This window comes from Asparagus officinalis, chromosome 4 (assembly GCF_001876935.1).
Source record: "Asparagus officinalis chromosome 4, Aspof.V1, whole genome shotgun sequence".
NCBI lineage: Eukaryota > Viridiplantae > Streptophyta > Magnoliopsida > Asparagales > Asparagaceae > Asparagus > Asparagus officinalis.
Genome location: NC_033797.1, coordinates 141,316,276 through 141,338,390, shown reverse-complemented (window position 1 = coordinate 141,338,390; position 22,115 = coordinate 141,316,276). Strand labels below are relative to the sequence as shown.

At 38.3% G+C, this 22,115-nt stretch overlaps 1 protein-coding gene across 1 annotated transcript; it reads right to left on the bottom strand.

The window, feature by feature from the left end:
- Window positions 7,665-10,130, bottom strand: LOC109839403. Its single transcript, XM_020407828.1, has 5 exons — window positions 9,410-10,130; window positions 9,164-9,343; window positions 8,766-8,941; window positions 8,330-8,438; window positions 7,665-7,999 (listed from the first exon to the last, which is right to left on the bottom strand). The coding sequence occupies exons 1-5, from the start codon at window positions 10,128-10,130 to the stop codon at window positions 7,665-7,667; spliced, it is 1,521 nt and encodes a 506-aa protein (XP_020263417.1).

The following is a 22,115-nucleotide window of genomic DNA, read 5'->3' as shown; positions in this document are numbered from 1 at the left end:
CCTTAGCTCAATCCGCGCACACCGACAGTTTTCTCTGTCCATTTCGCTCGTTTGTGAGGGTAAATTTGGGATTAGGAGGAAAGGGGAAGACAGTCGCTTTGTATTTTTGGGTCGGTGTCGTTTCCGACTGGAAAAATTGGGAAAGGATCATGACCGTTGATGGGTCCCACTTAAAGGAAGCAGTGGATCTCGACCATCCATTTAGTAGGTTGGCGCCAATTGCGGTGAGTTGTTTTGGCACTTTTCCATCGACACGAGATTTCTTTTGTCGATTTTGAGGATTCTCGGTAGCGATAATTTTTCTTATTTGGGGCTGTTTGGTTCGTTTACTTGATAGGGCATGTTCGTTTGTTTTCTAAAAACCAAGAAATGGAAATGGAAATGGTGAAAATCTCAAAACTCACCATTTCCTCTATTTCCATCCCTAAAACTCACCCACAACATCTAATAAAATATTATTTCCATCCAACAACTCATCCACATCATCTAATAAAATATGATTTTCATCTAACCACTCATTCATCACATCTAATAAAATATTATTTTCATCTAATAACTCATCCATCACATCTAATAAAATATTATTTTCATCCAAACATCACTCAACTCATCTCTTCTCATCATTTCAAATCACTCACAGCATCCAATAAAATATTATAACAATTTACCTCATCTCATTTCTTCATTTCCATCCCAAAAAGTTATGAAAACACGTTTCTTAATCTTTCTTCACATCACCCAATAATACAATGACAACTCATCTCATCTCATCTCATTTCTTATTTTTAAGAATGAACCGAACAAAAGAAAACAAGAAACTACAGGAAATAGGTTTCTTATAATTCATTTTCTTTTTTTTTTTCGCCAACCGAACACTCCAAAACTAGTTTTCTTAAAAAATCACAAACATCATCCAATAATAAGGTGACAACTAACATCATTTCAATTTCATTTCTTTGATTTCCTTCTTTTTTAGCCAACCAAACACTCCAAAAACAATTCTTCATTTTAATAGTTTTCCATTTCTTTGATTTCCCTCTTTTTTTAGGCAAACGAACAGGCCCATATAGGAAAATGTAATTCCATGTAAAGAAATACAAGTTTTAAGTTTTTTAAAGTTTTTCAAAAAATAGATTGTTTTGCTTTGATTCACACATAATAAATGGTGAGAAACTAATGTATTTATTTTTCTTGTGTTTGGTTCGCATAGAAAAAAAAGGAAAACTTTTGTAAACAAAACAGAGAAGAAAAAAATTCTGACGTGGCAAAGTTTTCATCAATTTCACTCGGTTGGGGAAGGAAATCGGAGAGGGAAAAAAATTTGAGCTGGCGGCGATTTTAGCAGAGTTTTTCCTCTTCCATCCGAGCGAACCAAAGCGACACAAAGAAATGGACTGAAAAAAAAACTGACGTGGTGGGCTAAAAATCTGACGTGGAAGGGTTTTCTGAGTTTTCCACCCCTTATAATAGCGAACCAAACAGCCCCTTTACCTCAAGTAGACACCAGGAATTCGTATGGACCCTACTAAATCAGCACAACTCTTGCATCTCGCTTGGTACGCGGGGATTGATAAGAAGGGAATGCTTTATTCGCACTTTTATTTATGTTTATCAAACATGAGGTCTTTTTTGAAACTAGAATGTTCATTCACACTTCTCCTTTATTGTCGCATTTTTGTGGGAATGAGCGTTCTCACTAAAGTGGGAATCAATATATTAAAATAGCTTCCAAATATGCATGATTGACTATTAGTTATCCATTACTAAAAGTATATATAAAGTTTATAATTCTCACTTTATTCTCTAATCTGCACTCGAACATGGGGAACGGATGTGTACATCTCATTCCCTTTTTTATTTCATTCAATTTCTTACTTCGTTTTATTCTCACTCGACCCAATTCCACAGTATCAATCGAAGCGTTATAGCACACTTTAAAAGACTTTTGGGAAAATTAATGAGTTGAGAAGAATTTTTACTGAACTAGGTAAGCATATAATTAGCGAGACCAAGAACACCATGATGAAGAATGATCTTGTTTGATACTAGCAAGGTGGCTTACCTTAACAAAACATATTTTATCAGGAAGTAGGTGAACATATTCATGTGTTTTTTTTCTTTTTAGTTTTTTTTTTCCTTTTTTTATTTAGGTAGAATATCCATGTGCTTCATCTCCATGATTATGACCATAACTAATTAATATTTCTCTTAATCATTCTCCTTGCTGGCTTGGCTAGCATCTTTTTGTACCGTATTATCAAATTCTAACATAAATTGCGTATGAAAAATATAAAAATTAAAGTGCCTACATGCTTTTACTATCTAAAGTTTCAAAGTTGAGTGGAATAATTACGTTTACGAAGATTGCGCTGTCAGATTCCACAAGTCAATTAATTGGACTCGAATACATGGATCTATCGATTTGACTTAGATTATGTCAGAAAATTTTTTTTTATGGAAATATATTTTCTAATCTTATTAATTAGTTGTCACTTTGCCAGTAGTTTACACATTTTTACTCGAGATTAATTAATCGCAATTCTCAGGGAAATCATTATAATTAGGATTCGCCTAGATAATCTCTCTGCTATTTTGATCGTGAAGAGAATCAACAATTAATCCTTTCTCATAACTTCTAAACAGGAAGAGTCAACCTTCTTCGCTTCCTATTTATGACTTTAAAAGTGGATGCTTCCGTTGACATTTACCAACTACAATAAGCTCCCATGGGTGGACTGTTTGCCACATAGTTGACCTACATTGTCGTGGTCAGTGACGACGATAAGACCTGCTCCTCATCTTCATGGATCTCCAGTGTAGAGAATGTCCATCTCGCTTAAGACAATCATGGACACTGAAAGTTCGTAGCAATATCCGTATTTCTTGTAATTCTTTTATCATTAAATTTCAATTTTGAGCTGGGCGGCTTGCCATGCTCTTTCCTGAAGGTTTTTTTAGATATTAGTCCCTTAAATCTTTAATAATTGCATATTGCTTCCTCAAAACGTGGATATTGTATATTAGTCCTTTAAAATATTCAATAATTACGTTTTAGTCCCTCAGATCTTGGAAATAGCATATTAGTCCATCAAATCCTATAGGATCTTGCAAAATGGTCCTTCAAATGGAATCACGGTAACTTTGAGGGGAATATTCCTTCAAATCTAATAGTTGTAGGAAAAGTGACCGTTTGGCCCCCATATAATGTCCCCTAACTCATTTCTTAATAGGTTTAAATCCAATACCGTCTTAAAATAAATCCAAATTCAATTGAGTTCTTCTTCTCCAATGGTTAGGGAAAAAATCCTAATCCAAAGTTGGGTTTCATGAAGGTTTGAAACATCGGAGAAAGTGGTAGTTTGGTGATCACGGATTTTGGGTTAGGTTTTAACTCGATCACGATTGAGTTTTTTAACTGAAATACTAACTAAGGGACTATTTTGCAAGGCCCTATAGGACTTGAGGGATAAATATGCAATTTTCAAGATATGATGGACTAATTTGCAATTATTAAAGATTTAAGGGACTAATATGCACTTTCTAAGATTTGAAGGACTAATATGCAACTATTAAAGATTTAAGGGACTAATATTTTAAAAAAACCTTTCGTAAAATGAGGTGTTTCTGTTAATCTATTTTGCAACTTCAAAATTATTATTCTTAATATGAATCACATTAATGAAATTCAAGGAATGAATTCGCCTACAAATGTAACTGGATATTGTTGAAGTATAGAATCACACGGTCAAATGAAAGTAGATTAAGTTGACGGAGGTCCTCTAGCTCTCTAAATGTCTGGTCTTTGGGCAAGTTGTACTTCACTGCACAAGTAACAAATCGTAAGAGGGCGAGATATGATTCCCCGGTTGTTCCTCCTACGATCAAGTCAGTGGGTGACTTGTGTGAAAAAGTAAAGGGAACTGTAGTAGTTCTTAAGTTCAGAGAATGGTGAAAAAAGCTTACCATGTAATGAAAAATAGTATCTCTTCTAATAGTAGTGGAAGGAGGGTAGGATGGTAACTTTGGTCGGGCATGGGCTGGCGGCCAAGTCAGATTCAACTTTACAGGTGTCAGTCGAGGAGTGGAGAAGAGGTTCGGTTTAATGCGAAGGGATGTGGGGTGTGCGGTGCCGACGTGGTCCAATGTGTCATAAATATTATTGGAGATAGAGGAATGATGGCGCCCATAATGCATTTAATGACATTTATGACGAGGTGATTGGTCATGAGTGCACAGAGGGCTCGAGGCATTTCATCGCCTTTCTACTCGTCTGATGGTCGAGAAGTATCGCCTTTTGAGTCGAACTCACAATGTGTCGGCCAATTAGTTGGCCGAGTTGAGTGGTTAAGTAGTCGACTCAGACGAGGGGTGAGACGTAATGCCTTTCGGGTCGTCGATATGTGACGTCTTTCGAGTCGTCCTCACAAGATGCTGGTGTGTTGAGTCGACCGAGTTTAGCCTCTAATTGTATTGAGATGCTGACTTTATTATGCATAACATGAGACACTTGTCTGCCATTGATTAGAGCTTATTTTCCATCACTAAAACGGCTATAACAGATATAAATATTCCATTTCGCATTTGATCCATATTCGTATTATGAAAGATAATGATATGTCGATTCTATGTAAAATACATTTGCTCATATAAGATAAAGTTAATCTATCCAATATATCCAAATGTATATCTGTATATATTACATCATATGTAATTTCATATAAGATAATATAGAATATATTTTTATTAGATTATAAATTAAAAAAAATAAAGGTTAACCTTATTTTTCTATAACACTACTAATAAATGATCATGAAATACTGTTAATAGATGGGCCAATGAATAAGCTTTGTGTATATTCTGAAGAGTTTAATCAGTGGTGGAGCCAATGGGGCAGGGCTTCCCTAGTTTATTACTATACATCATATCTATAAGTTAGGTTTTGCAATTGGTCCCTTAACACTTTCATTTTTTGATGTTAGTCCCTCAAATCATTCAAATTGTGCAAGGTCTCTACATTCTTAAGTTGTTTTGACTTAGTCCCTCAAATCATTAAAATTTCCATTAAGTACCTAAATCTCATAAGTGTTTTCAAATTAATTCGTAATTACTACTTCTAAGGCCTGTTTATCAAACAACTAAAATTGTGAACTGATAGATGAGAAAGACTAAGGGCATGTTTGGCAAACCACTAAAATTGGGCCTCGTTCAAACTTGGTCCAGTTTTAGTATAGTTTTGTGTTTGGAAAAAGTTGAGTCATAGCTAACCCAACTTATTTTAATTTATTTATTAGTCTCTTAACTAGCCTAGAATTGAACTAACCCCTACCTAGTTCAATTCTGACCTGATTAAGAAATAAAAATGGGCTGGCTTCACTCTATCAAGTTGCCAAACAGACCCTAAGTGGTCCAGCTAACAAATGTAACATTGCATATCATCCTCAATTAAAAACAAACACCTTTTTTCCCGTTGTTATTCTGAAACTCAAATTTTAATGTTTCAAGTCAAATACAAACACCTTTCATGAGCTCATTTCTAAAGAGTTATGGTGTAGATTATGGTCAAAAATATTGAGATGCTCGTCGTCTACATGACTACCATTCATGCGTTATTTATTTTGCTTTACCCAAAATTGTATCATAATCTAAAAAGGGTTTCAATTTCTTTTTTTTCTTTTCCCTAATTTCAAGTAGAATAGGTAAATCAAATTTTATTTTTTTTATGTGGTTCTGCATTTCATTTTAGAATTGTGAAATGAGATTTATATTTTCATGCAGTTTTTGCATTAAATAGTATTATTGTTCAAAATAATAATAATTTGTTGTTATAAAAAACCAACTACAATAGGTACATTTAAAAATAACTTTAGAATATTGAAGCATATCAATTCAACTATGGATGAATATGTTAAAATAGTTTAAGTATTTACGATAATTATTTTTTGGAAAAATTGCTTCTAGGCCCCAAATTTATATTTTCAATGTGCCCCAGCCCCTCCTATTTTTTTAATGTTCTTTAGCCCCTCCTTTTTGAAAAAAATGTGTCCAAGCCCCTCCATCACTCCTCCATCATGATTCCAGCTCATTTCAGCAGTTGATTAGACATGCCAGCTCATGATTAGACATATCAGCTGACTTAAATCCCGAATTTACCCTCCTCTTTCTCATGTCAGTGGATGTTAACTCTTTTCTGTAACATGTTAACTCTTTTTGGTAACATGTTAACTTTTTTCTGTAACATGTTAACTCTTTTCTGTAACATGTTAACTCTTTTCTGTAAAATGTTAATTTTTTTCTGTAACATGTTAACTCTTACAGATAACATGTTAATTCTTACAGCTAACATGTTAACTCTTACAGCTAACATGTTAACTCTTACAGCTAACATATTAGCTGTAAGAGTTAACATGTTACAGAAAAGAGTTAACATTTTATAAAAAAGAGTTAACGTATTACAGAAAAGAGTTAACATGTTATAGAAAAGAGTTAACATTAATGTGCCCACACGAAGTTCCTCGGAACGGCGCCGGCGACGAAGCGGGGAAGGGGGCAAAGGGGGACCGAAGAAGGAGGAGGGAGGTGCAGCGAGGGAGGGAGGCGGGGGGAGGGAGGCGGGGAGGGAGGCGGGGGAGGAGAAGGAGGTGTAGGGGGAGGGGAGGGAGGCGGGGCGGCGGGGGCAGAGGGGGAACGGAGGAGGAGGGGGGTGTAGGGGAGGGTAAAATGGGGATTGTGTATGGAGTTTGCATGGGAACTTGGGGAGAGGGGCTTTTAATAATTTTTTCAAAAAGAGGGGGCTGCAGCACATGTTTGAAAGTTGGGGGGGATAGGGCACATTGAAAATATGAATTTGGGGCCTTGAAGCAATTTTTCCTTATTTTTTTTGTAAAACTTCTATTCTAGGTTCTTCTTTTACCTACTTGTATATACGAAAATTTATTATACAATGTCATATTTAAAAGAAAAATTTATATACGAAAATTGACTATAATTATTTTACCTACTTGTATATACGAAAATTTATAATACCCGCAACATAAAATCAAAGCGTCTACATCTCGAGTTATCAGGTTGGATATGGGTCAGGATCGGCACAGCTTGAGATGTAGTTCGGTTTATTAGCCAAACATAACCCTTGAGATTGCACTAGTTACATTGCATGTGCGTAATGCTCCTGACCAAATTAAAAGAAAAAACTTATCCATAAGCTCAAGTAAATAAATTTAAATACTGCAGAAGTCAGTATTTTATAACACATTTTTCATGGATAATTTCACTGAAGAAAAACTAGAGCATGTAATTATTTTTTACGGCTTTTTGTGCATCGTTCCGTCAACATGTAACCACATATGTCTATTTCTGTCCAATCTTCATTGATATTAATAGAACGGTTTTTCTATAGAGTGTCCATGGGCACTCTATAAGAGAGGAGAGAGATAAAAAGAAATGAATTATGCACAGAAATTAATGTAAATCAGGGAGGCCCATGAGCTATTCATTTCTCTCCATCTCTCTCCCAGGGCCGGCCCAAGCTTTATTGAGGCCCTGTGCGAAATGATAAAATGAGGCCCTCTTCTATATAAATGTTGAACTATAAATTTATTGAATTATATTTATTTTACAAAGGAAATAATACATAAAAAATACAAAAATTACAAAAAACGATGTTTTCATGCATTTTTTGATGCAAAATCATCAATAATAGAATCCATATCTATCTTTTCCAACATATCCTTCTCGATGCATAGAATTGCAAGGTCATTCAATCTTTCTTGTAATAATGTTGAGCGCAAATATGTTTTTATCAGCTTCAATTTTGAAAAACTCCTTTCCGCTGATGCTACAGTCACAGGTAAAGTTAATAAAATTCGATATGCAATCAAAACATTAGGATAACAATCAGCAGATTTAACAAATTCAAGAATTTGGGCTGCTGTCTTTGACACATCTGGCAAAGTCTTTTGCAGCACTCTTAATTCAGAGAACATATCATTTAGATCAATATCTGATGAATCATTGAAAGATAAAATGTTTTGAAGATGAATGCAACAATCTCTCAATTCATTATCGTTCAATGCCTTTAAATTATCCGAGTCATATAAAAATCCAAAAATACTTTCAAATGTTTGTAATTGTTCAAATCTCTCTTTCAATGAAGAGATTGCCATATCCACCACAACTAAAAAATAATTAGTTCTAAAAGACTCTTCCAAAGACTGTATTTCTTCATCATGATCATTTTCATCATATTGCTTTTTTCTAAATATGCGACGTTTTATTTGAAATATAGGCTCAACATCCATCTCAAGTGCAATACTTCTAGCAATATCTAAACTCTTTTGAAATCCATCATATCTATAATTTTCAAAATACAACATCATATCTTTTACTTGCTTGATAGTATTGTTAATGCTCATAGTTTTATGTTGTAATAGTTTACTCACCTTGTTAATAGCAAATAAAATGTCATACCAAATAATCATACCAAGTAAAAATTCAAAATTTTCAATAGCAGTAACCAAACCTTGAGCTTCACTCTTTGTTTTTGCATCTTCACAAGTGTTATATAATTCTAACAAAGCCAATCTTATTTGAGGGGCTTGAAATCTAATTGCTTTTACACTTTTAATTCTACTCTCCCAACGAGTATTTGATAAAGATTTAACAGTAAATGATGGAACATTGTCAACTAATATTTTCCATCGTTTAGTAGAGCTCGAAAATAATGAATAAATATGTTGCACAACTCCAAAAAATGAAACAGCTTTAACACAAGAATATGCCATATCACTAAGAGTAAGATTGAGACTATGACAAGCACATGGCATATATAATGCTCTTGGATTTACTTCCAACAATCGTTTTTGAACACCTTGGTGTTTACCTTTCATATTAGAACCATTGTCATACCCTTGTCCCCTAATATCATCCACATTAAGATCAAGTAATTTCAATATATTTAACAATTCATTAAAAAGTCCTAATCCAGAGGTGTCATCTACCTTTAAAAATTCTATGAAATACTCCTCTATTCTACCAATTTGGCTCGACATATCTACACAACGGATTACTAAGACCATTTGTTCTTGATGGCTAATATCCGGAGTACAATCAAGAATTACAGAAAAATATTTTGCTTCTTTAATAGTCTTTATGATAGAACTTCTAACACTTTGACCTAAGCTAGAAATCAATTCATTTTGTATTTTGTGACTAAGATAATGACGATGAATTTCATGATTTTGAATACGCCTAACATGATCTTGCATGACTATATCAAATTCTGCTAGCATCTCAATAATTCCCAAAAAATTACCATTACTATTTTGATAAATCTTTTCGTTGCTTCCTCGAAAAGCCAAATTATTTTTAGCAAGACATTTTACAACAGCTATTATTCTAATCAAAACTTGACGCCATCGTTCTTTTTCCTTCATAATTTCCTTTTGCAAGTCATTATCTATGGTTTGACCTTTTCCCAACCTTAATCTTAGTTCATTCCAAGAGTTCATGTTAGTTATGTGTTCGATGCTATTTTCATGCTCTTTTAGTCGTTCACCTATATGTCTCCAATCTTGTAATCCATCATTTGCTAACAAAGCTTTATAGTTATTAGATTTGAACAATTTACAACAAAAGCAAAATACCTTATCAATATGTTTAGAGTAAATTAACCATTTTCGATCTCTACTCTCTCCATTACTCAATTTTCTATTGAAATGTGTATATGAAAAATGTCTACCCTCTTTGTCTAAAGGAAAGTTAAGATTTGTTTCTCTTTCAAGCCCCTTCTCAACTAAAATATCTCTTGAATCATTATCAATATTTTCCCATGTTCTAGGGTCATAGATATCAATATTAGGCACATATTTACTATCATTATTTTCATTATCGATAGATACATTTTCAACATCAATGGATACATTTTCATCATCAATAGGTAAATTTTCATTATCAGTAGGTAAATTTTCATGGCTAGTAGGTGTATTTTCATCTAATTGTTCATTATTTTCATGAGAACTTGAACTTTTGGAGAAAAATTTATTAATAGCTCCTTTTTGTGATTCGACCAAAGAATCTAATCGTTTTCTCTTTTTTCTTTTTTCATAACCAGACAATTGTTTTCTAGGAATCATTTTATAAAACAAGTAAACAACAAAAATAAGAAACTAAATAAATATCAATAGATAAATAAAATAAATAACAAATAAAATACAAATAAAATAACTTAACTTAACAAAAGAAAAGGAAAAATATCACCTGATTTCTTGAAATAAAAATGTAGTTAAATGCCAAATCTTCTAATATTATCGCAATGCCAAACCCTCAATAATATTATCTCTTCAATAGAATCAAAACATGAATTGTAGATGAAGAATGAGAATTGTAGAAGAAGATTAATAAATTATACTATAAAAATACTACTTACTTCACTATTTATAGTAGTTAGATACTCCTAGTACTACTACTAAACGGTAAAAAAAATAAACGATAAAAAAATTACTACTATAAATGGGGCTCTGTCATCTGTGTTTAAATGGTAAACGGTAAAAAAACAAACGGAAATAAATGATAAACCGGTATCATTATTGGTGTGTTTCCTAGTTAATAGGGAATAGTTAATTGGGAATTAATGAGTTCAAATTGAATTTCCTAAACTTTAGGAGACAAATGAGCAACTAATCATAATTGTAGTACTAATTGGTGTATATTTCCGGTAAAATGTAAATCAGATGGGTCATGGGTGTTAGGAAGTTAGGCTTAGGCAATGGACATAAATTATTATTTAATTTAGTGGGCTAGTATTAGATTATTAGACCCTTTTTTAAACAAACAAAAGACTTATTGGAAAGAATTAAGAAATATACTATGGGCATTTTTAAAAATTTGGGGCCCCCTTTGAAATGGGGCCCTGTGCGGTCGCCCCCCCTACCCCCCCTGTTGGGCCGGCCCTGCTCTCTCCTCCCTTATAGAGTGCCCATGGGCACCCTATAGAAAAACCGTCAATAAAAAAATCAATTCTACCCCTCGTGTGATTTTAGGGAAACCGCCCATAAGTCAGGGTCCATTTTACGAAACAACCTCCAACCTAGAATCTATTTCGCAACACCCTTGACCATTCAAGTTTCAAAATGTAGCCCTTAATTACACCCCTTTTAGATGAAACATGATACTACGTGGAGGTAAGGAGAGCGAAGATGATTGTAATTAAGTGCAATATTTTGAAATATGGATACTTAAAAGATGATATTGTATCATGAAATAGGCCTTAAGTTTGCACATCCAAATTGTAAAAGCTTTGTTAATAGGGGCGTAATTGGTTTTTTTTTCCATTAATATTTTACCAAACAATTGAATGGAAATGAGCATTGGTGGCTATATGTCGATGGAATGACACGTAGATGTGGTTTTTTTAAAACTTAGTAATTAGAATAGCTAGCATGAGTAGGGCTGGACAAAGTCTTGGTTTGGTAGGGAGTATGAGAAGGAAAAGTGAGGTAGAGTGAGATGCAATGAGGTAGAAGGAATAATGTACGCACCTCTCGTGCTTATTGTTTGGTGGGAGGTACCAGTGAGGGGAGGTATATGACTTTTTTCCTGTTTGGTTGAGGGAATGAGGGGAGGGGGGGGGGGGATGATTGATTAATGTGCAATAATAGCATTTTGTGAGAACATTTCTAGAACCATATAATAAGGTTGTCTATGATTATTTATTAGACAAAATAAGGAAAAGAAAAAAAAAAAAAAAAAACATAAGATCATCTATTATTTATCGAATCATAAGAGAAGGAAATATAAAGGGAGGAAAGAAGCCATTTCATCTAAATGGCTAAGCATCTACTAGATAATCCTCCAAATCTTCGTATATTGAAATTCCTCTGGTTAGCATTACGTTAAGGTACCGTTTGGCAAAGGCTTAAGTGAGGGGTTAAGGAGACTTAACCCCTTCTTAACCTGCCAAACACAACAAATCTATATAAGGGTTAAAGTGAGTTAACCCTGTTTTCAGCGAAAGTTGCTTCCATTGTCGATTCCATTAAAACTTTGATTTGTTTACAGGAAATTACAATGAAAATAAGCAAAAATACAACTCTCGAGAAAATAACACAGAAATTGTTTATCAACTCCTGCTTTTGTGGGACTTTGCCTGTGCCGGGAGTGCTTTGGCTCGTTGACCACCGATTCACAGATCGTGAGGGTGTTTAGAGATCTTTCCTTCATTTATCGAAGTAAAGATTTGAAAGCGAATATCTTATCGATGTAAGATGTTCAATCTTCCAAAGATTAAGTCTGAGCTTAGATCTCTAGGAATCACCAAATGATGCTTGTCAAAGGGTGAAAGTTCTCTCTTTCTTCCTCAAAATCACCAAAAGCTCAAGTCTCTTCTGCTCCAAAATGCTCTCTGTCCTTTATTTCGTGTCTAGGGAGGTATTTATAGGGATCGAAGTGCACAACAGTTGAAACGGGGGTAAAATAACTGACCAGATGATTTCTCTTTGGCCGCTGCAGTCTACACTGCCGCGGCTATTGGCGCGGCAGTGTAAGCTGCCGCGGCCGAAGAGGCAGTTCGGCTATTGGCGCGGCAGTGGGGACTGCCGCGGCCAAAGAGGCAGTTACCAGCACGTTTCATCGTGCTTGAAACCGTTCTCCCACGACCTTTAACCATCTTTTTCGTGGTTTAACTGCTTGTACACGTCAGCACATGTTCTATTTCTGATATGCTGCCACGTGGGCTTCAAAAAATCATCATACAACTATCTTGTAACCGCCGCAACACCCCTTGCAATAGCCGCGACACCATATGCTGCCGCGGCACCATATGCTGCCGCGCCATGGCCGCGACACCATGAGCTGCCGCGCCTTAGCCGCGGCACTAAGTACTGTCTGTTGGTGTGTACATGTTATCTCACTTCCTTTGAATGATTCCCTCTGACTAAGAGGATGGCGTTTATCGTCGTTTCTTTGTCTTGAGTAGTATTTGGATGTCTGTAAGCATTTTTTAACGCCTACAGATACCCCCTCCAAAGTATCTCAGACTCATTATTTTTTGGAGAGGAGTCTGGGACACTTTGGATATGATAAGTTTTCCTTGTAATTTCTTCAGTACTTTGTTGAGGAAGTTGCGTAACATAGTCTATGGATGACTTCAATTCTTGACTTCTTCATCTTTTAGCCTATTCAATGCTTTGTAGAATAGCTAAAATTCCTCCGGTGCTGCGTTTATCGCGTGGCCGTTGTCGAAGTCTTGAATTTGAACTGCCGTCGAAGAATAGAGAAATAGTTTATACTCATATACTCTATTGGAGTTTTCGGGAAATAGTTTAACCTCATATACCCGTTGGGAGGTTCAAGGAGATGCAGTTTATACTCATATACTCATCGGAGTGTTCGGGTACACATTCCAAATACAGCGGGAGATGTATGTACCCAAGGGATTATTGTGTATGCACCACGCCCCTGCGTGACAGTGTGGACTATGACAGCATCAATTGCCGCGACAGCCTATACTGTCGCGCTTGAGCGCGACAGCGTAGTGTGCCGCGCTTGAGCGTGACAGCATAAAGTGTCGCGCACCGCTTCGGCCAGTCGGGTTATAAGACCAATGTTAGGCCTTTTCGGGTCATTTTTCCCCGCTTTTCTGAGTTCGAAACCTCCTCAAACACCCTATAAAAGGCTTTCTTTGGCTTTTCCCCCTCTCACCTCTTCATATTTGGTTGATTTTTCTTCAAAAGAGATCTAGGGTTTTGAGCATTCTTCTTGGCCCTGAGTTTTCCTTTCGGTTCTTTCACCATCAAGACTTGATTTTGTTCAACTTCTGGTAAGAACCACTCTTAGGTCTTCGGTTTTCTTTATATTCTTAAGCTTTTGTTGGAGATTTCACCAAAACCCTAACTTCTTTGCATCTTAGGTCAGAAACCCTCCTCTTCACTATGTCGCCCAAGAGATCTAGGGTTCCCAAGGGTAAAACTGCAGCCCAAGCATCGGAGGAGACGGAGGCCGCTGCCATTTCGTTTGGAGGTGACTTTTCAACGTTTCCCCCTTTCAAAATTATTGTTTTTGCCCATATAACCTCGCTTGCCCCCTTTGAGGGACATCCGGGAAGAGTTGACATCCTCCATCGAGAGGATTGATACTACAAAATACATATCTTGTTTGATCAAGATAAGTACCACGGCCAAAATACGAACTTGGCTCAAACTCTTGGTTTTTTTTTTTTTTTTTTTTTTTGAAACCAAGGGTGGCAGCTCGTACTGTCGCGCCTGAGCGCGACAGCGTATGCTGCCGCGGTAACGCACGACAGCAACTATTGCCGCGGCTACTAAGTGCGGGGGTTTTGCTTTGTTTAGCCTTTTTATTCAACTGCTTTCCAACTTTCCTCTGTAGTTCCTTTTCCCTCTGTGGTATTTTCTGATAGAGAAGACCCAGGCCAGAGTGGTATCCTTCACGCCTCTTTCAACGGTGACTTCCTGGTTAGAGAAGCCCGTCAGTTTAGTGAAGGTTGTGATGATAGCGTTCCGGAGTTGATTCGTGAGGGAAGTAGTCGCACTCTGCGTGCACTGTTGACTGACTCGCCCTTAACGCCAATCCGAGATTCTACCGAGCCGTTGAAGAAGCCTGATTATTTATTCGGGAACTCGATTGAAGATCCGGATAATCTTTGCCGTGACCCCGAAATTTGGCTGAATGAATACGAAGGTGCCTTTCTATTCCTTCCCCTATTTCCTCGACAATATTCAATTCTGCAATTAAGGAATCTGGCCGTCTCGAGGAAGATGTCGTGGCACTTGACAGATGACCATGAACGCATTCATTACGGTTTCATTGGTAAAGACGTCAGCGCTCCTGGCTCCAGCGGTAGGTATACTGTTCGTGGTCTTCACCCGGGGATATTTGGACCAGATAGTGGGCCTCAAAATGAACTGATGATAAAGGCTAGCACAGTAAAGAATAGGCTCGCTCGGGTTGGCAGAGAATTCCCTATCCAAAGGTTCAGATGTTATGGATGGGTTCATTCTCTTCCAGACAAATGGTGGGCTAGGATGACCAACTACGTACTCAATCGTTGGGATCGGGAGTTAAGGAACTTGGGGTTATATGCTCCAATCCGAGCCAGCATGCATGGTCTTCCCGTAAGTGTAGATCATTTTCTCGCCTTGTTTGAATCTTATAATACGGAGACCAATACATTTTTTACCAAGTATGGGGAGTTAGGGCTTCCGCTCCACGAGATGATGAAAGTATCTGGACTGCCATTGGGGAATACTCCTTATCAAGATTTTTTTCCCAATAACCGTCAGTTTATGAAGATGAAGAAGGCTGGTTCTCCTGTTTATGACATTCTCTGGGAGTTAACTTGTCATTACCAGACAGCGATAGCCAAGATCGAGGTAAAGAGTAAGAAGGCCGCTCGAGTCAGTCTAAAACAGTTCGCCGACTACTTGTTCCAGAATCTCGAGAGCCCGACCGGTGAAGCTGTCTGCGAATCACCTGTTCTGACCCCTTCTGACATTAATAGGCTTGTTTGTCGGAAAATTTGCAGTAAAAAGACAATGAAGAAAAATTTGATTTGTATTCCTTTAATCTCAGTTACAATTGGATTTCCTGATTACAAAAGAAAGGAGAATGATCTGGATTTTCCCCTTTGTTTAATTCTGGGTTCTTCATGCTAGCGATGAGATGCCTCCCTCGAATGCTCGCGTCGAGTTTGCTTCTCGTTGATGATCTGACGTCTTGTTTCACTGGAATATGATCTTCTCCTCACGATTTGACGTTGTGGAGAACTCTGAACGAGTTTAAAACTCTATGAAAGAGTTGATTTAACCGAAAGTCGGTTATAAGCCAAGGATGAAGAAGATCTTGTTGCCGATCTCCAAAGCTCCAACCGAAGGATGAATGATCCTCTTTTCGCTGCCAAGAAGTTCCAACAGACCCCTCTTGAACTGAATTGATTTTCAGTTATTTATAGGGGATTAAGGGGTGTAACCACCTCCTTAATTCGCTCCTAAGTGGGGCTAATGGGATGTAACCGCCCCTTAAATCACTCTTGAGTAGAGTTGTGATCTCCTCAGATCATGGGAAAACGGTTTTGAAACCGTTTAGCTCGTGTTTGAACGAGTCAAACGCAAATCATGTATTCTGGAATGAAATCTGCGTTTGAACGCAGTGTTTGGAAGCTCAGACGCAGCAATTGGAAGCTGTGTTGGTAGCGTTGGAAGCTACAGCGTTTGGAAGCTCATTTGGAGCTGCGTAAGAGCTGCGTTTGGCAGCGGATCTGAGCTGCGTTTGGAGCTGGATGTGACCTGTGTTTACAGCGTTTGAAGGCTGTGTTTACAGCGATTTGGAAGCTGCGTTGGCGGCCGAATCTGAGCTGCGTTTGCAACTTTTGGAGCTGCGTTTGCAACTTTTGGAGCTGCATTTGAGCTGCGTTCGTGGCCATGAACGCGGCGCATCTTGATGCTGGTACGCGGAGAGGACTTCCACGTCTTGATTTAAAGAGACCGTCGATTTGTAGTCTCTTTCTATCGAAGTTTTGTAAAGATCGCCATTTTGTAATCTTTACTTTAGCTCTTTGATATGCAAGAGTCATCAGATTGTAACTCTCGATGTTGATTGTGAAGGCTGTTAAACTAGAGCTCTCATCGGTTGTCGTGAAGGTCGTCAGATTGTAACCTTCAGCGATCTACGTGAAAGTCTTCAAATTGTAGCCTTCTGGAAGTCGTCAGATTGTAACTTCCATCATCGGTGTTTGATGGGGATCAGCTATCTATTGTGATTTTTAGACAGCCTACAGAACCCCCTCCAAAGTTTTCGAAAGTTCGCGGTTGACTGGGACGAATTTTCGGAATACTTTGGATCTCAACTCTGATCTTGGAGCTGTTGATTCCTTGTGGTAAAGGATTTATTCTCTGCACTTGCTTCGAAGGCATCATGGTTGAAGGGATTTGCCACGTAGGACCTGTGTGAAGGTATGCGCCATAATCCTGCTTCTGGAATGTGGGGGTGGACCCTGCATTTTGAACTTGAGATGCGGGTCTCACCCTTGCATGTTGAATTTGGAACACGGGTGTGACCTCGGCGTTCGGTTTTTGCATCGCGGGTCTGACCTCAACGTTTTGACTTAAGACATGGAAGTGGCTTCCGTGCATTTTTGACTAAGTCTTTGAGACTTGTCTTTGGCTCATCTGTTTTAAGTCTCGGCTCACATCCATTAAGCTGATGGACCTGCAAACGTGCATAGGATTTTTGGCAAACCCTCAGCCATCAACGGATTTGATAAGCCTTTACCGACTACCGTTTGAGTCGGGCTAGCATGTGGATTGTCTAAGTCCGTTCCACATGTACCGTTGTGCTAAGAAAATGAATCCTCTTAGACTTGATGCTATGATTTTAAATACATAGACTTTATCATTTTTACGGAAAAAGACTAACCGGCAACGCGTGTTAGGCGTAGGCTTATCTCTAATTAGGGATCGAGATAAAATCCCCCATGCGTGTAAGACATGGATTTTTGGTGCTACGATGTTGAATACGTAGACTTTGCCACTGTTTCTTCCTGTGTTATATTTTTCACTGAAAGAAAGTTGGAAGCGCCAGAGGTGTAATATTAACTTGGCATGAATTTTCACTTAGAGTGAAATTCAGAAACTTTCTTTATTATCACTGGGATAATTTCAGAAAATCTCTAATCCACTGGGGATTTTATAATGAAAACTTGCTATTCTTGTTGAAAAAGGATTAACAAGTTCATTGGGGGGTTTGACTGTTAGAGGTGTGATGTTAACCTAACAGTATTTTTATGGACCTATCGCTCCGTTGATGAGAGTCGATAAGTGGAAAGTGTTGCGATCGGGTTGTCAGAGGTGTGATATTAACGTGACAGGAAGATGTTGCGATCGGGGCAATTTTGAGGACTTATCATCCGATTGAAGAGGATTGATAAGTAGGTTGTCAGAGGTATGATGTTAACGTGACAAGATTGTGTTGCGATCGGAGCAACTTTGAGGACCTATCGCTCTATTGACGAGAGTCGATAAGTTAATTTTGTCAGAGGTGTTTGATATTAACGTGACAAGATTTGTGTTGCGATTGGAGCAACTTTGAGGACCTATCGCTCTATTGACGAGAGTCGATAAGTTGATTTATCAGAGGTTTAGTGTTAACATGACAGGACTTTTTGTGTTGCGATCGGAGTAACTTTGTGGACTTATCATCCTATTGACGAGGATTGATAAGTGGGTTTTGGACTTATCATCCTATTGACGAGGATTGATAAGTGGGTTTTGTCAGAGGTTTAGTGTTAACATGACAGGACTTTTTGTGTTGCGATCGGAGCAACTTTGTGGACTTATCACCCTATTGACGAGGATTGATAAGTGGGTTTTGTCAGAGGTTTAGTGTTAATGTGACAGGATTTGTGTACTTGTGACTTTCACAAGATTTTAGGAATTAGCGTCTCGCTGGGGAAACTTGCTAAATGAGTTTATCATTAAAAGCGATAAATTTTGATGCTTGTGATTTGAACAAGATTTTGAAGACTTAGCGTCTTGCTGGGGAAGATTGAGATTTGAGCAATTTTTTAGGACCTATCATCCTATTGAAGAGGATTGATAAGTTGATTGTCAGAGGTGTATGGTTAACGTGACAAATTGGGAGTGATGCAAGTTGAATGCATACTCTGTGGGGATGATGATCGTCAGAAGTGTAATGTTAACTTGACGATGTGAAAGATTTATTACTCTTAATCCAATGGATTCCAAGTAACCAACAACCCCCGGTCTTGATTAAGACTTAGCCGGGGAATAAAAAGAGGTAGACAAGGCACATCACCTAGTGAGGCACTATCCATGAAGTCGGAATAGAGGCACATCACCTGGTAGGCCGTTATCTGATGAGTTTGACTATCAGAGGTAACTGTTAACGTGATAGTTTTGTGGACCCACCATCCTACTTGAAGAGGATTGGTGGGGGAATTTGGAGGAAAAGGACTATCAGAGGTGACGGTTAACGTGATAGTTTTGGTGGACCCGCCAACCTACTTGAAGAGGATTGGTGGGGGAATTTGGAAAAAGTAGACTATCAGAGGTGATCATTAACGTGATAGTTTTAGTGGACCCGCCATCCTATTGAAGAGGATTGGTGGGGGAATTTGGAGGAAAAGGACTATCAGAGGTGACGGTTAACGTGATAGTTTTGGTGGACCCGTCATCCTATTTGAAGAGGATTGGTGGGGAAATTTGGAGAAAAAGGACTATCAGAGGTGACGGTTAACGTGATAGTTTTGGTGGACCCGCCATCCTATTTGAAGAGGATTGGTGGGGGAATTTGGAGGAAAAGGACTATCAGAGGTGATCATTAACGTGATAGTTGTTGGACCTGTCATCCTATTGAAGCGGATTGGCAAGTTGATGGACTATCAGAGGTAAATGTTAACGTGATAGTTTTGTGGACCTGTCATCCTATTAAAGAAGATTGACAGGAGAATTTAGAGGGAATGGACTATCAGAGGTGATCATTAACATGATAGTTTTGGTGGACCCACCATCCTATTGAAGAGGATTGGTGGGGAAATTTGGAGGAAAAGGACTATCAGAGGTGATCATTAACGTGATAGTTGTTGGACCTGTCATCCTATTGAAGCGGATTGGCAAGTTGATGGACTATCAGAGGTAAATGTTAACGTGATAGTTTTGTGGACCTGTCATCCTATTAAAGAAGATTGACAGGAGAATTTAGAGGGAATGGACTATCAGAGGTGATCATTAACATGATAGTTTTGGTGGACCCACCATCCTATTGAAGAGGATTGGTGGGGAAATTTGGAGAAAGTAGACTATCAGAGGTGATTATTAACGTGATAGTTGTTGGACCTGCCATCCTACTGAAGAGGATTAGCTTCAATAGTCGTGGTATCTTCTTTTGACTGAGAAGATTGGGCTTGGTTCGATTGCTCAGGTGAAGGTTGGGCTTGGTCCGATTGCTCAGGTTGATCCTGCCTACTTTGTTCTTCAGCTTTGATCCTGGCAATAATCTTTTGAGCCTGTTCGCCTTGAGAGATTAGTTGTCTCCAAGAACGGCATTCTGCAACCCTCATTTGTGCTAAAAGGTTGGTCTGCAAGTTGTGTCGACAGGTCTCTACTAAAGTAGACTGTGTCATACCTGACGAACACCGAAGAGCCATGGTTCGGAACCTCTTGACGAAGGCTTTGACGAACTCCCTCTTCTTCTGCTTAGTGGCGAGAAGGGTATGGATGGAGACTTCTGTATCATCTTCAAAGAATCTTGATAGGAAGAGTCTCTCTAGATCTGTCCACCTTTGGATACACCCCGCAGGCAGTTTCCTGAACCATTCAAAAGCAACTCCCTTGAGGGTGCCAATGAACGGACCTCAAACTTGGGAGGATAAGGGGCTGTATCCCATTCGGCAGGATAGGGCCTGACAACTCCCTCGTCTTGGAGCTCACTTCTGTCAACAATGGCATTGAGGCGGGCTTCCAATTCTTCTATTTTGGCAGACTGGAGATTATGCTCGTTCTCCGTCTCTCTTTCTTCATCAGAGGAAGATTCTAGGTTATGGGCTTCTTGGTCAGAAGCCATGTCATCAACCACTTTTCCCTTCCCTTTGCTTGTGTGAGGTCGGGATGAAGACGTTTTTCCTCTCCGGGAGGATTCTTGCCTAGGTGGTGTTTGAGTCAAAAGTCGGTTCTGTTAAGGAATTCATTATAACTTTGTTTGATTACAACAAATTCGAAAGAATAATCTTTTTATAAGACTTTTTCTACACAACAAAGCGAAAATTATAACTTTTGAGAAACAAACACAAAAATCGTCTATCGATCTTTGTTTTCGTGGGACTTTGCCTGTGCCGGGAACGCTTTGGTTCGTGGACCGCCGAATCACAGATCGTGAAGAGGGGGTTGACTGATTCTGACTTCGTTTATCAAAGTGAGAAAATGAAACAATATCTTATCGAAGTAAGATAGTCGTTCTTCTTAAAATCAAGTCAAAGCTTAATTTCAAGGCGTTGCGAGAAAACTCAAATCTGCTCTCTCTGCTCTGGAATGCTCGTAAAAATGCTCGATCCCCGTCAGAAATGACCCTAGGGGGTATTTATAGCCTCTGGGGTAATAACTGCACAAAACTCAAACAAACGAAGAAGTCTCGCCCAGCGAGACAGTAAAATACTGTCTCGGAAAATGAATATTCCTGGCAGTTTCTCGCTGTAACTGCCTTCCCACGTTTCAAACTCCGTTATTTTGGCAGTTATTCACGTGATTTTCGCCCACGATGTTTTCCACGTCCCTTGGCAGTTGATGGACACGTGTAGGGCAGTTACAAAGGTAGTTTTGACCATTTTAACACTGTCTCGCTGGCGAGACAGCAAAGTCTGTCTCGCTGGCGAGACAGCAAATACTGTCTCGCTGGCGAGACAACAAAGCCTGTCTCGCTGGCGAGACAGCAAAGCCTGTCTCGCTGGCGAGACAGTTCATTCCTTCTTTGATTTTCAATATGAGATCCCTTTGAGTGATCTTCTCTATGTTTGGGATATCTATTAGTATTTTTTGACGCCTACAGATACCCCCTCCAAAGTATTCCAAACGCATTCTTTTATAGAAGAGTCTGGGATACTTTGGATAAGATAGGTTTTACTTACGATCCCTTCAATGCTCGGCTGAGTAGATCGTGTGGAAGGACTTGTAAATAGCTTCAATGCTTGATCTCTTCTGCTTTTAGTCTATCCAGTTCTTAGTAGAATAGCTAATGTTTTCCCGGCGTCGCGTTTATCGCTTGACCGTTGTCGAAATCTTGAATTGAAGTTGGTACTTGTTCTTGTGGGTTCAGCTTTTATTACTGAATTGATATATCCATTGAAAGCTCATCAGGTTATCCTTAAGAATATTCAGATTAATATTCTCCAAAAACTTCCTGTTGAGAGTAGGAATACAGTTTAGACTCGTGTACCCATTGGAGTATCATGGTCTCTTTTTTGTTGGTAGAGATGAACCCGATGATCGGAGAGGAAAAATTTTATATTCTATCTCCTGGTCTCTTGTTTGTTGGTAGAGATGAACCCGAAATCGGAGAGGAAGAATTTTATATTCTATCTCCTGGTCTCTTGTTTG